At 51.8% G+C, this 19,444-nt stretch overlaps 1 protein-coding gene and 1 long non-coding RNA gene across 2 annotated transcripts; one reads left to right on the top strand and one right to left on the bottom strand.

The window, feature by feature from the left end:
* On the bottom strand, positions 1-13,973 carry EEF1A2 (eukaryotic translation elongation factor 1 alpha 2). The gene is made up of 8 exons (XM_065645534.1): positions 13,885-13,973; positions 12,353-12,565; positions 8,526-8,705; positions 7,171-7,467; positions 3,017-3,167; positions 1,383-1,639; positions 1,062-1,296; positions 1-348 (listed from the first exon to the last, which is right to left on the bottom strand). Exons 2-8 carry the CDS (start codon positions 12,494-12,496, stop codon positions 221-223), a joined length of 1,392 nt encoding a protein of 463 aa, XP_065501606.1. The 5' UTR covers positions 12,497-12,565; positions 13,885-13,973; the 3' UTR covers positions 1-220.
* Positions 13,948-19,321, top strand: LOC135994729 (uncharacterized). The gene is made up of 4 exons (XR_010607037.1): positions 13,948-14,009; positions 16,662-16,786; positions 18,198-18,419; positions 18,988-19,321. It is a non-coding gene; the product is annotated as an uncharacterized LOC135994729 (long non-coding RNA).
* The last annotated feature ends 123 nt before the right edge of the window (positions 19,322-19,444 follow it).

Raw genomic sequence — 19,444 nt, 5'->3', positions numbered from 1 at the left:
GATGTTGTACCAGTTTTATTGGTAAAATTAACATGAAGCCTCACAAACGCTGGAACATGCTTTTCCTTTTAAAGAATTTCCACTGGACCTTAATGGTGAGCATCCAGTCGTTGACATATAAACTCTTACAAGCTGATGTGCACACATGCGCCTGGGGGAGACGGTGGCAGCGTCCTGGTGTCAGGGATGGTTTCTGCGCGATGCACTGGGAGTCCACAATTCATTTGCCAGCCTTCTGGGCCTTCTGGGCAGACTTGGTGACTTTACCGGCCCCACCGCTTTTCTTCTCCACGTTCTTGATGACGCCCACAGCCACAGTCTGCCGCATGTCACGGACAGCGAAGCGGCCTGAGGGGTGGAGAGAGGAGGGGACATGAGCGAAACGCGGCCACTTGGCCCCCACTAGGCCTGAGATCTTCTGGGTGGGTGATGGTGGGATCTACACCCACCTCTCGTGGTGCCATTTGTCACCCCTGCCCTTGGAGCAGGTTCCTGCAGGAATGAGCCCTGAGCCTTCAACCCTTGCTCTGACTGCCAAGCCAGCCCTGATGCTCCTCTGTTTAAATGACTATTTATTAAACTTAAATCACATCTGCGCTGCAAGCTCCTGGTGTTGCTAAAGCTTCCAGACATGCAACACCATCCATGGAAAGCATGGCACTTCTCTGCTTTATAAGGTGACCTCTGCTGAGCAAACTTCCTTCTTCTCCTGATCAGCTCTGTTTTAGGGCAGAGATGGGGACGCTGAAAAATGTTTCTGCATCCAGAAACTATCAGGGTTTAGTAACCTGGAAGGAAAGATCTTCTTGCTCCCAGAGGGAAAATCCAGCCATGCCTTTGGGAACAGCCACCCAGCTCAGCAGAGAACCTGTCCCACCCCACCAGCCCTGACACAGTTCATGCATCAGATTTCACACCCTCAACACATTTGGGAGCAAGAAAAAGTGCTCAGCTCCCTCCCCAGTTTAACTGGAAGAGGCTCAGCACATCTGGTGTGAGCTCTACACCCACAGAGTCTCCATGCTCCTCTTCGGGAGACCACAAAAGAGCCGTTCCCTTACCGAGGGGTGGGTACTGGGAGAAGCTCTCCACACACATCGGCTTGCCAGGGATCATCTCCACGATGGCCGCATCGCCCGATTTCAGGGACTTGGGATTGTCCTCCAGCTTCTTGCCGGATCGTCGGTCAATCTTCTCCTTCAGCTCAGCGAACTTGCAGGCGATGTGTGCGGTGTGGCAGTCGATGACAGGCGAGTAGCCAGCGCTGATCTGGCCAGGGTGGTTCAGGATGATCACCTGGGGAACAGAGCGGTGTCAGGGCAAGGCTGGGAGCCGGAGGACGGTGACAAACCATGCGTGGTGGCACCAGCAGCTTTGCTCACCTGAGATGTGAACTGCGCTGCTTCCTGCGGTGGGTCCGACTTGCTGTCCCCGCAGACGTTCCCGCGGCGGATGTCCTTGACGGAGACATTCTTCACGTTGAAGCCGACGTTGTCCCCGGGCAGAGCCTCACTCAGGGCCTCATGGTGCATCTCCACGGACTTCACCTCAGTGGTGATGTTCACAGGTGCGAAGGTGACCACCATGCCGGGCCGCAGGATGCCGGTCTCCACTCGGCCCACAGGGACTGTGCCAATCCCTGTGGAAACAAGGACAGAGCAGAGCAAAATGTAACCTGTAGCCAGAACCTGTCTGCAGCAAAAGCAAGACATCTCCAGTGGTTCGTACCAAAGACCATGCTTACTTCTTTCCCCCCTAAAAACCCAGTTTTTAGCTGCGAGATCAACATTAAGGTCTTGAAAAATACCATGAGTCCACCTTTTCTATCCAATGCTTCATAAAAAAGGAGTAATGTCATGATCAGAAGGCCATGAGCAATCCATGTGCGCTGAAAGCTCTTCCTTTGTAGGAGCTATGGCATCTCCTGCATGGGCACTGGGCACATCGTAGCATGTGTAGAACATGCTCTACATCTCTGATGGAGACACCAGCACCATGGGATAAGGCCCAGCTCTGCCAGCGAATGAGGGTGGCTAATTAAACAAAGGGGATGTTTTACACCCCATGTCATCAGGAGACTTTGGGAAAACTCACCTTTGGAGTGAGGTGAATAATCATTAAGAGAAACAACCTTGAAAAGAGGTTGGGGAGGTTGGCTAGATCTGTTTGCTTCTCCACCTCCCCTCTTCCCACGGTGTCTCTGCTCTCTAAGGACCGGCCTAATGGTAAAACCATATCTGCCTTTCCCCCAGCTGAGCTAGGGGAGGACACAGACCTGCTCGCTGTCTTTCATCTCCATTAGAAATAAAAGACTGCATTCAAAAGCCTGCTATAATAAAACCCATGTTCAATCCCTGCCTGGTGTCTACAGCACACGTGTCCTTGGGAAATCGTGGAAAAGGGCTGGAAACGGCTACACCTGCCTGATCCGGCAGCCGGGGAGTCAGCAGGGCTGCCCGCTGCTGCCAGCACTCAGGGGTATTTATAGCTCAGAAAAGTGTCCCCATCACAGAGGGGACAGGAGACGCGCCAGCCGAAACGTTCCCTACATGGCTGGCATTGCAGCCCAGCTCGGCAGATGGAGGTGCTGGTGATGGACACCAACATTTGGGAAGCACGGGCAGACTGTGGCCAAGCTGGCACACACCAGCCTCACGGGTGGCTCTTCCCGCTGGCCTTGTCCCTCATCCGTGCCGCAGCACATTTTTGCTGCCTCCAACTTGTCCTGCCAGCTGTGACCTCTGGGGCACCCAAATCTACAGCCGTTTTGGCATCACCATTTCCTTGGGAAGAGCTCACAAACCTGCTGCTCCTCCCCAGTCCTCAGGCACCCTTGGGTATGTCAATGGAACCTTTGCCCTGGAATTAATACCCTTCTCCCCAGCGTTATCTCAAGTTTTCACAGTCCAATCCCTTCAGTTCCCCAACGCCTGGAAATGTCATTCCCAAATCCCCAGAGAACGAAGGCTCTGGTTAAAGCAGTGGGAGGAGGGACAGTGGCAAGGTTTTTGCTCACCTCCGATCTTGTAGACGTCCTGGAGGGGCAGGCGCAGGGGTTTATCTGTGGGGCGGGTCGGAGGCAGGATGGTGTCCAGGGCCTCCAAGAGGGATACCCCGCTGGCATTGCCTTCCTTGCGCTCCACCTTCCAGCCTTTGAACCAAGGCATCTGGAAAGAGAGCAGCAACAGCATGCACTGAGTGTGCCTGACCTCAGCATCCCGAGGTGATCCCCCAGAGATGTTCCACCACGACAACCTTCATGGAGTCAGTCCAGCTATGTCTTGGCTTTACCTCAGGGATGAGGAGCTCTTTCTACTTCACCATCCCTGCATGATTATCTGCAACCCCTTGCTCAATCTCCCCACTCTGTCCTGGAAACATGCAAAATATTCATTAACGGGAGAAAAAGGATGGAAGTGGTTAAAACCACCAAACTCACAGCCCCCATTTCCAACCCACGGGTGCTGCACCAGCTGCTGGAATATTGCCTGCCCTCCAGCAAAGGTTTCTCCAGCACAGGCACCACAAGGTCTGCAGCCAAGTCCCAGCTACAAAGCACCCAACCTTCACTCCTGGGAACTGAGTTTCTTCAAGGTGAGCCCCAGCCAGACCCTTCTCCCTGCTCCCTCCTGGTATCACCCCTCCAGTGTTTGGTTTTTAAACCCTGGCTTGGGAGGATGCTGGAAACCTGGCGCTTGCACTAGGGCTGCTGAGGGGCAGGATCATTTTTCACAGATGCTCTCTGCTCCTGCCTCTTGAAGCTAAAATTGGTGAGAAAAGAGGCAGAGAGGTAGGGAAAAGTGCTCAGCAGAGGCCAGGGTTTGATGCAGGGACTCACAGTGCTTTCTCAGGGTGATGCTGCACATCTGGAAGCTGTAGGGCTTGCTGGTGAGAAAAATTCAGTCCTGGGTCTGAAACAACCCTGATACAACAGAGATCAGAGTCTGCAAGATCATTTGCCTTTCACACAGAGAGGTTTAGACAATATTTTCCCACTCAGCTGTAAAATGCCCCAGTTCCATCACACGTGCTATGGATGTGGCTTTTCCCTTAGGTACCAACACCAGTGGCACGGTGCATCAGGCATGGGGCTGGGGGTGAAACAGGACGCCCAAAGCGTCCCCAGTTTCACACCATCCCTGGAGGACTTGGCTATGCCAAGGCTGGTTTCCCATGCCGCAGTCTGCACCACTTTTGGGAAGGAGAGGGGAAGAGCTGCGTCCATCTATGGAATTCAGCCTGCATCGAACGCATCCCCATCAGCATCCCTTGGAGGGTCATGTCCAACACCAACTGCCCTCCTTGGTGACAGTGACAGGAGAAGCCTGGGGACACTCTTGCAGAGGGATCCTTCCAGACCATGCAGCCAGTGCCAGCGCCAGGCTAACAGCTCATCGAAATGATAAATCCATCCAGTCAGTGACGGAGCCGCATGTGATGCACAGGGTGACTCAGACCTTCATGTCCCCACAGCTCCCATCCCTCTGCCCTTGTACGGCTCGGGGACTGGAGACATGGCAACCTCTGCCCTGTGCTGCCTGGCTCTCAGAGCCACCCTTTTTCCTTTTGATGCTTTATCCAGAAAACTTCTGACATCCCAAGAATCAGATAAAGATGCACTTTGACCCCTTCTGGGAGCAAATCCACTCTGTGAAACCTTGGCATGGCCCCAGGGTGAAAAGCATCCACAAACCATGGGTTTTGCTGCCTCCTAAGGCCACCCAAGTAAAACACCTCTTATGTATTCCCCAAATCTGTCTCCCAAAGAGCAATTTCTATTCCATCACTCCTTTGGCAGAAGCAGGATCTGACCAAAGCCCGCAGCCAGCCAGGCTAAACTGCAGGCTCAAGCTCCCTAAATAACAACTGAGCTCCAATGCTTTTGCACCCCATGTGCATATTACAGAGCAGTCACCTTTCTCTGATTTTACTCGGTCCCTGAGCATCCCAACACATCCACCCCATGCCCCATAACACTGAGGCTGCAGCCCTGGGCCACCATGTCCCCTTGCACCGCAGATCGGGCATGTTTGGGTTGCAGTATCCCACAGGGCAAAAAATCTCCCAAATCACATAGAGTGGCCCAATTCTGCCAGCTGCAGCAACAGAAAGCTGGCTTCATGTAAAAGCCCATTTGCCAAAAACCTCTCAAATGTCAAATTTTGATGTAAACACAGTTCAGCCATCATTTTTCGCACTTGGCCTTGGGCTGCTATGGAACAGGGACATGGGCTAGAGTTTTCCATGCAGAGCTGGCTCCAGTCCGACGTCCCACCTCACCTCCCTTGCCCAGAGGTGACAGGAGCTGCTGGAATGCCATGGCTCTAATCCCCGCTTTCTGATAAGTCCCTTGACAGACAGACAAGTCACTTGACTGCCTTGTGCTTCGGTGAAACACTGCCAGAAACTGCGAGTGAAAAAAATCAGAGCTTTTTCAGATGAGGAACGAGAGGACAGATATCTACTCTAGCTTCCTGTTCCAGCTTTCCTAGATGGGGTGCAAGATGGGAAAGAGGAGCCTGTCCCAAGCCGGTGTCCTGGCAAAGGCAGGACGGTGACCTCCTGGGGACCACAGCATGGGGAGGACCCTGCACCCTCTCCAGCAAAGCTCATGCTGATCCAGACCTCTGGCCAGGTTTTCCTCACAGTTCCCCACCTCAGGGAGCTCCTAGGGACCCACCCTAGAGGCAGTTGTCTCCTTACAGCAGAGCGGTGAGTTATTTCAGCTCCTGCCTTCTCTCAGGCAGCCCATCACATTGAAAACATTCTCTGAGACGCATCCAGAGGAAGGGGGCCAGCGAACCCCATCCTGCTCAGTGCCTCCCCTCCGCAGCCTATTAATAGGAGAATTGTTCAGGATCATCTTCCCGGCCCAGCAGCTGCTGACATTTGGAGTCTGTCTGGTTTGAGGCCCCCAGGAACCATGCGGTTGGGTTTGGTATGGCCGCAGTTGACCTTTAGCCCAGGTCTGCTCTGCAGGGAACGGGAATCTCCCATGCACCCCAAAAATTTCTTCCTTCCAAGACAGCCCCTTTCCCGTGCAAGGCTGTGAGCTGCGTTTCATGCATTGCAGCACTCCTCAAGCTCAGGCTCGTGATTCCTGACCTCCCTCGATTGCTGCTGTACTCACACGTTACCTCCCTCATCATAGATCCCTGACCTGTAATCCACAGGTGAAGTCCTAAACCACCCTTAAACATCAAATCTCCCATTGGTTTCACAAGACATGGCTGGGGGTTTCTGGTCTGAGCTACTTGCACAAGGTCACCCAGAAGCCAGCAGGGACCTTCCTCCGGCCAGAACTTTCCAGCCCATAATTTCTTTAGAAGTCTAAAGCTGAGATAGCTTTTTCTTCAAAAAAACCCAGTGTCAGAATAACAACTGTTATTGGCAGCTTGTCTGCCAAGAAGTCCCTGTCCTCCTTCAAGCTTTTCTTTCTCCCCTGCTGTCATATGAAATAATGGCAAGGACTCACCCAGAGCACCCTGCCTCGGTATCCCCACCATCCCCACCATCAAGAGGCATTGTAAAAATCAACTCGACAAGAAGCAGCCCCAAACAGATGCTCTAGGAAACCATGGTTTTGGCATGGGAAACCTGGTACCTCCTCAGGAAAAAGTCACCTTAAGAAGTGAGGTCCCAGCAGCGGAGCTGGACGTGCGGCCACCACAGTGGCACACGGCACCGATGGGGAAGAGGACCTGCTACCCAACATGCAGGAGCCTGGCTGCACGGTGGGAATCGATCCAAGCCTGTGACCAGATTGTGCTATTTCACTCAGAAAACAATGCCCTAAAACCACACATTATGTTCCTGCTGAGAGTGACGATTGCTGTGGGTGGCTCTAGTGTCACCATGGGACTGATGATGTGAAACCTTCAAATCACATCCCAGAAGTAAAGTCATGCAGATCATCTGGAGATGCTCGTGCTTAGCTGCTGAGGTGCCTGGCCACAGTACAGCAACCAGCGTGCCCACAAACGGTGGCCCATTCATCCTCGCTGGGTGCAATCAGAGCTACGTGACAAACACATCGATGCTGGCAACACGGGCCATTACACACAACGGACACACGAAATGTACCCATGGCCTTCAGAGAATGGAGATCAGCTTCAGCTTGGATGAGAATAATCAAGATGGGGGGAAAGGTCTAACACAACACACACTTACATTGGGAGAGGGCTCCAGCATGTTGTCCCCGTGCCAGCCCGAGATGGGCACGAAGGGAACTGTGGCTGGGTTGTAGCCGATCTTCTTGATGTAGGCGCTGACCTCCTTGACGATCTCATCGTAGCGTTTCTCGCTGTAGGGGGGCTCTGTGGAATCCATCTTGTTGATGCCCACGATGAGCTGCTTGACCCCCAGGGTGTAAGCCAGTAGGGCATGCTCACGGGTCTGCCCGTTCTTGGAGATGCCGGCTTCAAATTCACCAACGCCAGCAGCAACAATCAGGACGGCGCAGTCAGCCTGGGAGGAGAGAGTTAATGAACTGCTGCTGTCCCCAGAGAGCTCTGCTCTTGGTGACACTCCTGGGAGCGTTGAGTCAGTCCCAGATGAACACTACTCCAAATAAGCCTGGCTTGAATACATTCCTGCCAGCTGCTACCCTTAGCCCTGCTGATCTACCTCAAAACTCACCTAACTGTTATTTCAGACTTGCCAGCTGTGCAAAGGTTCTACGACGTGGGCTGGAAACCCGGATAGGTCCCTCCACATCGCATGACTCTAACTAGGACCTCACCTTGATCATCCACAGCTGCACGGCCAAGGCCTTATCTAAAACCCTACTGCAGTCTTGCAAATAACCTCCCTGGGTGACGGATGAGGCTCCAGCCATGCAAACTGTGTCCCTTGGCTCACTTTTGTACCCAGAATCCCCACCAGAAGCTGCATGGGTTTGATGGAAAGCCATGCCCAGCCCAGCTGGCATCACAACAGGAATCTTGCTGGGCACCCAGAGAGGCTCATCCAGCACCCATCAACCACAGGGTGATGCAGGAATGTCCTGTAGAGTCGTGAGGGGTAACTGCCCTACCCTGGAAGGGTAGACCATGGAGTATGGCAATGTGATGTGGTCTATCAGACAAATAAAGCTGGTTTGAGAAAAGGGAAGGAGACCCATGGAGTCTAAAAGATTGCTGGACGTTTCTTGTATACCTCAGCTGGCTGAGGGTAAAATGATATGGGAGACATCCTCATACAAAGGCCTATAGGTCATAGCATCCACCTCCCAGAGAGGCCAGATTCATCCCCACCTCCTCCAAGTAGGGAGAACAGGGTAGAGAAACCACCTCTCTGTGCCCAAGGAGGCCCTTTCTTCCAGATGCCCAGGGAGATGCAAGACCATGGTGTGCTGGGTCCCCTGGTGCTATCCAGCCTTTTGCATTGACCCTGCTCGATGCCATTTGATGTCTTCTGTCTCAACCACCCACCTCCAAAAGGACTCCAACAGGACCTACATGACTCTGGGCTCACTGGGAAGCCTCAGCCTCCCACCTCCAGCAGCCCCTGCCATCATTCCTCACCTGGGAGGTCCCAGTGATCATGTTCTTGATGAAGTCCCTGTGGCCAGGTGCATCAATGATGGTGATGTAGTACTTGGTGGTCTCAAACTTCCACAGCGAGATGTCAATGGTGATGCCACGCTCACGCTCGGCCTTCAGCTTGTCCAGCACCCAGGCGTATTTGAAGGACCCCTTCCCCATCTGGCCAACACAAAGGAAAGAGCTGGTGAGAAATCCAAGCCCATGGCACTGGTGCTGGCAACCCACCCTCCGGGGCACATCCGAGCTCATCTAGGGTCACATTGCAAACAATGAAGGCAAAATTCTCTAAATCCAATGGCAGTGATCTATTTACTAATAAATACAGACAAAGGGAGATATTGTTCTCAACACATTCCTCAATTGGATGGAGGAGAAGCTGGAAGAAGAGCTGTGAAGTGAATTTGTGAGTGGGACTGGATGGGGAGGAGCTGGAGCCAGTGACCCATGAGGTCTCCTCCATGAAACGCCATGGTCCTGCACAGCTGCCGGGAAATCATGGTGCTACAGAACTCTACAGCAATGGTGGAAAGCTTCTTAGTGTTGCGTTTTAACCTATTAACCAAATCGGTGAGATAGCTGGTTAGTGGGAGAGGTCATTGCTGCATGAGTGACCCCACAAGTGACAGGGGTGTAGGAGGAGAATGGGTTAAAAGAAAATGAAATGCGAGATGGTTGCTATGAGCAGAATAGAAATGTGATTGATTTTTGCCACAGAGTGCGCAAATTCACACGAAAAGCTCCTGTGAGCCGCAGCCAGACCAACTGTTGTTGCCAAATGGCCAAAATCTCAGCCAACATCGTAATGCACAAAACCGTTCTGGGTGACATCAGCTACAGTAAATCTGTCCTGTGATAAAGCACACTCCTTGGTAAAAGTGTGATGCCACTTGTGAACCTCTGTCTCCTTTGGGTCAGTGTCCTTTGATGTCCTGGCACTGGGGACAGCTGGATTTCACCCCCCAGTATGGTGGTAGTGAACCCAGTCTGGGCTGGGATCCTGCCAACGTGGAGACGGGGCAGGAGAAGACCACCCCTCGGTGACCATGCTGTGTGCATTGATCAGCCAAAGAAAAGGGTTAATGTGCATCAATCATCAGCTCATGGCCTCAGATGCAAGGGGCATTTTTTAAGATGGAAAATGGAATTCAGGTCATTGTGGATGATTTAATGGCCTCTAATTGCTGTGCAAGGACAGAGCTGTGATATCCCACTCCCATCCATCCCCGTGTTCTCTGCAACCACAGCTTCTTTTGGAGCATCAATGCATAAAATTAATTATGGCCCATAATAAATCACTTTTACAGAGGGAAGCGCTGCCTGATTGCAGGCAGCCAGTGCTTCAGCGATGCTCCTCACCAAGAAGGCGAAGGCGGCATCACATCTGAACCCGTCCTGCCCCAGGCTCCCCCCGCTCCAGCTCAAGGAATTAACGGTGTCGGCCCATTTACATAACCGCCGAGGGCTGCGATGACTTTGCAGCTTGCTCTGGAGGATTACGGGCAAGATCCCAAAGCCAGGGGCTGCTCCCCCGTCCTGGGAGGGGGCACCCAGTCTCAGGGGTGATGCTCCATCCCCGTGGGGCAGCCGGGAGCTCTCGCACCTGCAGGAAAGGCAGTTGGGAGGGTGGAAAAATCCAGAATCAAATCTCTGCTGCTGAGCATCCTCCTGGCATCAGGCTTAGTGAGGAGGCAGAGCAAAGAGCCAGGAGCTTAACCCTTTCCAGCATGGAAATGGGGGGCAAGGCGGGGGGGTCGTTTGCTGGAGCTGGTGGAGATACACCGAGGAATGGTGCATTTTGGGCAAGGCGTTAGTAATGGGTAATTCTCAGGCAGAAGTCAATCAGCAGATCCCACAGCTTTTCACTCAGCAGCCTGTTCCTTCATTTTTGGATGGGGAAACTGAGGCATGGAGCAGACCCTGGATGTCCTGCAAGAGCTGAGTGGGAATCAGCACCTTATCACAGGCACCCGCATCCACACACACACAAAACAGTCGTTTTGTGTGGAAACCCCCCCGACATACGTAGCTCGAAGACAAATGAGATCCTTCATTTAGCAACAGTTTCCCTCCTTTCACGGGGTATATTCAGTTACCCAGAGCTGTTGTTGAAAAAAACAGGGTATTATTGAGCTTTGCACAATACCTTCCCTGTTCAGTGCCAGGAACAGCCTGATTTTCCCTCATCAAACCCCAGCAGAGGGACAGCTTTCTATTTGGAGACCACAAACACCGATTTTTTTTTTTTTTTAAATAGAACAACTCTTCTTTTGGAGATACTGCTACCTCTGCCCTCGAGTAAAAATAAATAAATAAATAAAAATAAAAATCCTTGCTCTTTTCTCTTAAAAATAAAATATCAGACCCTGGTGCTTGTTTGTTTTTTGTTGGCTTTTTGGGTGCACACAGGCCTCCATTTCCTGTGAATGCCACCTAATGGAAGAAAACCCTTCCCCAGCCCTGCACCAGAAAATGGAGTCTGGAAGCTCAGTCAATAGGCTATTAATAGCAGCTCCCAGTCTCCGCGTATTCCGGCAAGTCAGTGAAAGTGCCTGTTCAATTAAAACAGCCACAATCACATCTACAAGAACCTAATCACACTATCTGCGATCTGTAGGTAAATTGGGGAAATATATGGAGGGATATCAGCGATCATTTTAAAGCAGGGGGGACAGAGATCGTTTTGTACGAGGGAAAAAGCCCTTCATGTAAGGGCTGGAAAAAAGGGCTGACAGTGAGGCAGGAAAATGGGTGGTTTAGCTTGGATGCTATTGACATATTCAAAGGGTTAAGACAGACAGACAGCAAAACGTCTAATTGAGAGTGGCAGCTCTATAAACCTTTTTTTTTTTTTCCTTGAAATGTGGGATGTTGTCTAGAAAAAAAAAAAAAAAAAAAAAAAAAAAAAAAAATCGAGGGATATCTGCATTAAAGATTCCTGTAACGATGATGACAAGCCATCTTCTGAGACCAGATCTGCCCTATCAATAACACAGTCGGGCTTTTCTTGGCTCACCCACCTCTCTAGAATTTACCATCGTTAATTTCTGAGAGCTTCCAGTTCACATTTTTCTCCCCAGGACTATTTATCCTCTTTAATTTCTGTATTTGCCACATTATAGATATTGGGCGGTGTGGGACAGCCTGCTAAATGCATGCACTATTAAATTGCTACAAATGCCACCATTATAAGAGTTAAACAAAATATTTTAACTTAAATGCTCATGCTTCATGCCAGCTTTTCTGTATTAAAGGCTACCAATCAAGCTCCACACCAGACCACATGCTTGAGAAGAAAAAAAAAAAAAGGAATAGGATTTTTAAACAAAATGGATCAAACGAGTGGTCTAGTTGATGCTTGTCCCCAGCACGCAATGGAAATAGATGTTTCAGAGTGAAAATCAGAGAGTCCTGTACCAGCCAGTGAGGGATTACCAGGTTTTCCTCCTCACGCCCAATATTTAGAGGGAATTTCATGCCCTGAAGCACCACGGTTTGTGGCTCTTCCAGAACCCTAAGCTCATCTTGCAGACCTCGCTGTGCCCCTGTTCTCACTAAAAGCCCTCAGCAGGGAACCCCCCAGCTCCGGAGAACAGGGTGGAGAGCGCCCAAATAGCCAATTATCCCAGCTCAGAGGAGTTGGGAAGATCCAGAGGGGGAAAAAAGAGATGGGGACAGAGGGAGAAAGAGAAGGAACAAGAAGGACAGCACCAGGAAAAGGGGAATATTGCCCGTGGAGCATCAATGTGGAGCATCCCTGCGGGTGGGAGGGTGGGGCGGGGGGCACGGCGGGGGGACGGGCTCCTCACCTCGGCAGCCTCCTTCTCAAATTTCTCAATGGTCCTTTTGTCAATGCCCCCGCATTTGTAGATGAGGTGCCCGGTGGTGGTGGATTTCCCAGAGTCCACATGCCCGATGACGACGATGTTGATGTGCGTCTTCTCCTTCCCCATGCTGGTGGGCTACGCGGGGCTGGTGACGCTGGGGAGGGCTGTGGGAACGCGGCTGCGTTTTTGAGGAGGCTGCGAGGCGAGGGGGAAAGAGGCAGGAGGGTCAAAAGAGTCCCCATGACAGCACCCTCCCAGCCCATCAGCGATGCTTCTCCTCCCCTCACCCCACCTTCCCACTGGACCACGAGCCCTATCGCGGCTGGGGGTGCCTGGCCTGGGCTGGCAGCTCTGCCAGATGGGCTGGAGCCAGCTCGCCCCCGGAGGAGACCAGCCGGGCTATTTCTGGCTGCCACGTACAGCCTCCAACTCTCAGCGAGACGCCACGTTTTCCAGCATCTCACCCTCCTGGAGACCCCCAGTTCCCAGAGCTACGTCATCGCTGCCTCAAAGGTGCCCTTCCTCCCCGGAAAAATCCTTCCTCCGGCTCAGGGCTGCTCCTGCCGCCTTCTCGCTCTTTCCAAACCCGAGGGCATCTTCCTCCATCTTGTGGGTGCCCTGGGAGGAGCTGTGGGTGCCCGTCCCCGCACGCTGCCTTCCCAAGCCACATAGAGTTTGGGTGACAACATGGTGTCCGCAAAACAGGACGGACAAAAATAGCTCTCGCCCGCTCCCCCCAAGCAGGGCTGCAAATAGCGGGGCTGCCGAGAGCTGGGCAGCGCGGGCTGAGCCTGCAGTGGCGGGGTTTGTTGTATCTTGGTGCCATGAATCTGGATGAAACGGGAGGAGGAAGCAAAAAACGCAGATCGATAGATCCGGGGAGCTGTTCTGGCATCTCCCAGCGTTACCATGGTTCTGCTACACAAACCCGGCACAATTAGGAGCTTTAATTTGACGTCTAATAAAATCCAATTTTGCGAATCTGCCCATAAAACTAAAAGAGGTCAGGAGGAGTTTGCTGCTCTAATAGCAATCCAGTCATGCGGGCAATAATATCCCCGTGAAAAGCCTCCCTGGGCAGCAGAGTTCCAGCTGCCCCGTCCCTCCCTGCCCTTGAACATGAATTTGGCCATTTTGCAGCTTCGCTGAGATGCCCAAACCCCAGGAGCGGGTCCCTCTGCCCTGGGGGGCACCCCCAGCACCCAGGGTGGGAGATATGGAGGCGCGTGGGGGACCGGGCATTTATTTTATTTATTTTTTCTCTCTTTAAGGAGCTAAAGGCTGGGGGCGGGGGGAGCGGCAGGTTCTTTCCCACCTGCAGAGGCACCTGCGGGATGAAGGAATGGCCCAGCCTCATCCTCTCCCTCCCTACCCGGGGGTACCCCCCACCCCATACAGCACAAGGTGGGGTTCACCCAATCCCCGCACCCCCTGGGGCAGGAACCCCCGTTTCCCCGCTCCAAATCCCGGTTCCCACCCCCCATCCCGGCCCGGGGGGGTCCCGGAGCTCTTACCGGAGCGGCGGTCGGGGCAGCAGAGGCTGCCAGCTTGGGCTCCGGCGGCTTTATCTCCCCGGGAGGGGCCCACCTATTGACGGCGACAGCGCAATGCAGCGACCCCCCCGCACTACGGCAATGCGGTACCGGGCGGGGGAGGAGGAGGCGCGCCGGGGGGAGGAGGAGGAGGAGGGAGAGGAAGGGGGGGAGGAGGGACGCGGAGCTGGGAGGGAGGGAAGGTGGAGGGATGGGAGAAATGGAAGGGTGGGAGATGGAGGGATGGGGAAGGACGGGAGATAAAGGGATGGGAGGAAGATGGAGGCATGGGAGAAATGGAGAGGTGGGAGAAATGGAGAGGTAGGGGAGAGATGGAGGGGTGGAAGGTGGGGGGATGGCAAGATGGGTGGATGGATGGCAGAGGTCAGAGGGAGACAGTAGGATAGAAGACAGAGGGTTGGGAGGAAGGTGAAAGGATAAAAGATGGAATCATAGAATCATTGTGGTTGGAAGAGACCCTCAAGAACGACAAGTTCAACCATTAACCCAACACTGTCACTAGCCCATGTCCCTGAGAACCTCATCTCCACGTCTGTCCAACCCCTCCAGGGATGGTGACTCCACCACTGCCCTGGGCAGCCTGTTCCAATGCCCAACAGCCCGTTGCGGGAAGAAATTGTTCCCAAGATCCAACCTCAACTTCTCCTGGCACAACTTGAGGCCGTTTCCTCTCATCCTATCATTTGTTCCTTGGGAGAAGGAGAGATAGGAGAGACAATAAAGATGTAGGGATGGAAGATTAAGGCATGAGATGAAGATGCGGGAGATGGAGAGACTGGATATAGAGAGATGGGAGGAGGAAGGAATTATAGAGGAAGATGGAAGGAAGGGCTTTTTGGAATAGAGGAGAAATTCTGGTTATCCTGGTCCAGGGGAAGTGACAGGGATGGAGGTCAAGTGGGGCTTGGAGCCCCAAGTGTCCTCCTTGGCAGCCCGTGGGTGAAGGGACAGGGGAATGGGACAGGGGCCCAAGGCCACCAAGTGCCACAGCTCTTGCTCTGTCCCCACTGGGGCCAGTGGTGCAGAAGGGCTTTTTTTTTTTCCCACACATGGGGACAAGCGGTGTCCCTGCATGGCACACACGGGGCAAACCCACATTTCTGCCTCGGTGGAAATGCTTTAGCCTAGGAACAAACAGCAAAGTGAGGGACAAATGGAGCAAAATAGGTTTCTGCACCTGCAACATGTGTATTGGTTGCTCAAGAATCTGTGGTTTGTTATCATAATTTCATTTAACAGGAGATGGGGTTCAAGTCCTAGGAGGACAAGGAAACCATAAGTAATCTCCTTTGGTAAGACCATGCATGTTTCTTTGCATAAAAAAGTAACATGTAGTGGTCAGAATATTTATACCTGTGTCAGCTGTGCAATTACAAGGCTAATGCAAAATTTTCTGTGTCCTGAAGCCCAATATAGGTCAAAAGAGAGCTAATTTTGAATTAAGCTATGTAATAGTCCAGGCCGATTTTATGGCTCAGACCATCCTTCCAGCAAATTTAACAGCTAAATCGGGTACTTTTACCTTCATAGTCTAAGAGTTACAAACTTATCATGCAGATGAAAATGTTACTAGCCTCTCATTAATGTTTAAAGGGAGACTCTAGTATTTTTCTAAATGTTATAGTTCACTGGTATTTTCTTAGAAATATGATAGGAAAGATACCTTTTATTTTTATGCAGCATTCCTTGCACAACATAAAATTCACTGAGTGCCAGGAAAAATAAAAAGAAACTTCCAAGCAGAAGAATCTAAAACAGCAGTTAAAAGGATTGACCCAGCGGGTCTGGATGTGCCAGGGATGGACATCAAGGGTGGTAACATGGAGGAGAGATGGGTATATAAACCCCTCGTTCTTCACACCCATGTTTTAGTGTTTTTGCCAAGAAATAATCCCCTTTTTTAATGCAAGGGTTGTGGGGCAGAGGCTGCGTTTTCTGATGGATACTTCAGCTTTTGTGGAGATGGAGTAAATCCTGGGTCCCTCGGCTGCTCGGAGCTCTCCTCTCTCCGTTCCTTCTCCAGTATAGAGAACTGGGATTTTCACCTCTTTTCCCAGGCAGGGAAAAGAGAAACAGGCAGTGCACTATGCTTTACTTCTAGAATGAAACAGAGCCTGATGGCACATCAGACTATAAATAGGTCGGGACATGAGGAGGAGAGGGGGCTGTCAGACCTGGCTAATCCAGGCTCGGTTAAGCCACCTTATGCCCGGCCTCCGAGAAGCTTAAAGTCACAGCTGTGTGCCCAGGTCCCAGCCCGGAGAAAAGGGTTTCATCAAATACATGAGGTCCCTGTGGACCATTAAGTTCAATTGTCATGCCCGAGTATAACCATTTTCTTGGAAAATATGGCAATTTGTCCTCAAATGGTCAGCTATGTGAAATAAAAGAGACATAAGCAGGCAAAATTTGAGGGCAGCTGAAGTTTAGCACTTTGTCTCCATCCATCTGGCTTCAAATTCAGGTCCCAGCTGAAACAATTCCTGCACATCCTATTTCGGCTTGATTCCTTACCCGCCAAAAAATCACCAAATGATTTGGGGTCACTTAAGAAAATAGAACCCCCCCGAAGGGATGGGCAGGCTGCATATATGCAAGGCAGGTACCTCCCACCCCTTTCATCATCACCTCCACTCCATCCAGCCCCCAGAGTAGGACATGATTCTTTAAACTGTGTCAACATTCCCATTTGCCCAGACATAATAATTGAGATTTTTTTTTTTCTTTTTTTTCCAAAGAGGCCCCGCATGGTGTGACTGGGAAAGCAAATAATCTGCAGTGCCGGTAATTTGTATGTATCTGGGATGCGAACACCCCGGGCTGCCTGCCTGGATTTGCCTTCGCGCTGAGGGTGTTTCTTCCTGTGAGTAACGTGTTCAGTGAACTGAGCGCTTGTGTTTTTGTCTCTATAAAATGCATCAGGTCTCCTTTGGAGGCAGCGGTTTGGGCAGAGCAGACAGCAGCCATGGGGGATGCCTGCCCTGGTGTCACCCCAGAAGCCCTGCCAGAGAAAAATCTGGCTATAAATTGCTATTTTCTTCCTTTTTCCCTTGCAAAGCAATAGAGTTATTTTCCCTGAAAAGCAGAAATGCAGGGCCTTGTGCTGGCCTCATGCAACGGCCATCGGAAAAGCAGATCAGAGCGTGCAGGGCAGCGGGTGTTCTCCAAAGAGCAGCTTTATAGAAGGGGTGAACACTCTTAGGGTTCGTTCTTCCCATGGTTGGGCTTTCAGCTGCTTCCACACCAGTTTTGGAGGCTTTGCAGAGGCTTTGCACCCACATGTTTCAGCATTTACTGTCTGCTGGAAGTGGACGAGCTCAAAACACCCAGACACTGGTCATCCTCGTCTATACAACGTGCATCCCATGGCAAGTCTGAGTGCCAACGCCGGTGCACATAAACAGGCATTCCCATTCCAGTTTAACCTCGGTGGGGTTAAGATGGGATGGGTTTTCCCGCTGCGTCTCCCAGAGGTTTCTAGAGCCCGTTTACATGGGGTTGGCTTTGAGGTCAACCTGTCCAGGCCCCTGCGCTGACATGTCGTTCCTCTCTCTGTATGTTTGCCTGGCAGCAGCCCCTGCCCAGGGCACCGAACAGGAGAAGATTTCATGAAATATAGAATGTGAGCAGGTTTTTCAGCCCATGCGGACCTGGACAGGGGAGACAAAGACAGAAATGATGGGACAGAAAGGCAGGCGAAGGAGGAGGAAGAGGGGAGTATTTTGAGGCCCTGCACTCAGCGCATGCTGCTGATACCTTTAAATTGGAGCCAGAGGCTTAAAAATAAACGTGGGAGGTGATAACAAAATGCCCAAGCCCTCTGGCCGCCCGGCCAGCTGGGGACGGTGTCTGGTGTCACCCCGATGGGACAGCAGCATGCCTTGGATGCCTGCATCCCTTGGCACAGGCTGCAGGTGAGGACAGCAGAGCTGCTCCCGTCACCGCACTGATCCCACTTCGGTTCATCCTCCTGCCTTGGTGGCACTTGGGTCGCTTTGCTGCATATATCCCAGAAAGGCAGAGCACAATTTCCAGCTGACAGGTAAAATGCACTGCTCGCATATTGTGCTTAAGGAAGTCGCTTATTGCATTCCAGGACATCCCCTTTTCTAATTTAAACATGCCCAAGTCATCTGTGTCAGGCCACGACATGGGTTTGGTTTCACGGCTGCTCTTGCTCTGACCCCAGTGTGGCTGCAAAGGCTCCAGGCAGAGACAGGATGGTCCTAATGTGGTATCTGGGGTGAACATTTCGGATATTTTTTTATCCATAGGTGGCAGCAGCTGCCTGCACCGGACGGATGCTGCCCAAATCCCAAACCCGGCACTGAGCAACACAGCAGGGAAAACACAGCCCAGGAGGAGCGGGAGGGCAGAGCCTGAGCACAGGTCGTGTCTGCTCCCTCCACTGCAGCGAGAGGTCTCCGAGAGAGGAAGAATTAAGCAAACCCCTCAGTGGTGCAGGATCGGGCCCTCTGGCACTATACAGAGCTCAGGTTCGTATTTCTGCTGTGCTGGGAGCGAGCGCTACCATCTCACTTGAGTGAAGGGTGGTGGGGAAGGGGTTGCGGGGTGACTTTCTCACCAAATTCCTGAAGCCACCGGGATGTTGCATCCCCAGAGGGAATCTGGCAGCAGCATTAAGCCTCATTGGGCACAAGGGTGTCCCATCGTCCCCACCTGTGACATCCCACGAGCGCTGATGGAGTCCAGAGGCAGCAGCTCCTGCAGCTCTGCAGCCTTCGCTGGCTTCCAGATTTACTGCCAAGCACAAAATGTGACATGAAAGGTGATTTCCCAATGACACACGCAACCAGCAGGTAACAAAAGCCAATTTCCAGCTGTAACTTGGAGCCCAGAGAGATAGATTTAAAACAAAAATAAAGGAAAACACAGGAACCTTGCTCAAAAGCAAACTGCGAGGAGAGTTACAGTCAACTCAGAGCCTCTAATTAGAGGAAAACCAAAGAGAAAATCTATCCAAATCTTGTCATCTGCTTGCTTTTAAAACTACTGGTTCTTGATCAATACAAATGAAATTTATCTTCTCCTCAACACACCCAGGATGGGCTTTATCCTGGGAAACTAGATGGATGCTCCACCAATCCCCCTGGCTGCTCTGTCCGCCTGGTGCTGCTCCCGCTGCATCGCTCAGCAGAAATGGATTTGGCTTCAGGATGAAGAGCAGAGCAAGACACATTATGCTGGAGGCTGGAATTCATCTGCACATGGACACTGATCTCCCCCCATTCATCCCCCATCGCTACGGGCCCAGCATCATGCCCCCAGTGCGATCTGCTTAATGAGCTGATTCTTTAAAAAGCAGCCCCAAAATGTGGGTGTAAGTGGTGTCGTTGCACAAAGAGACTGGGAAGTGTTTGTTCATCTCTATCCTTAATTAAAGCCATTAGCCCACTCAAGCTCGGTGGGGTACAAAGCCATCCTGTACCAGTTGGGAAGAATATACTCCATTATGAAGTATACTCTATATCAATTTACTCTTACTGCTCTGTAGATCATT

Source organism: Caloenas nicobarica, chromosome 15 (genome assembly GCF_036013445.1).
Source record: "Caloenas nicobarica isolate bCalNic1 chromosome 15, bCalNic1.hap1, whole genome shotgun sequence".
NCBI classification, from domain to species: domain Eukaryota; kingdom Metazoa; phylum Chordata; class Aves; order Columbiformes; family Columbidae; genus Caloenas; species Caloenas nicobarica.
The sequence above is the reverse complement of the archived record's forward strand: the minus strand, read 5'-3'. Positions and strand labels throughout refer to the sequence as shown.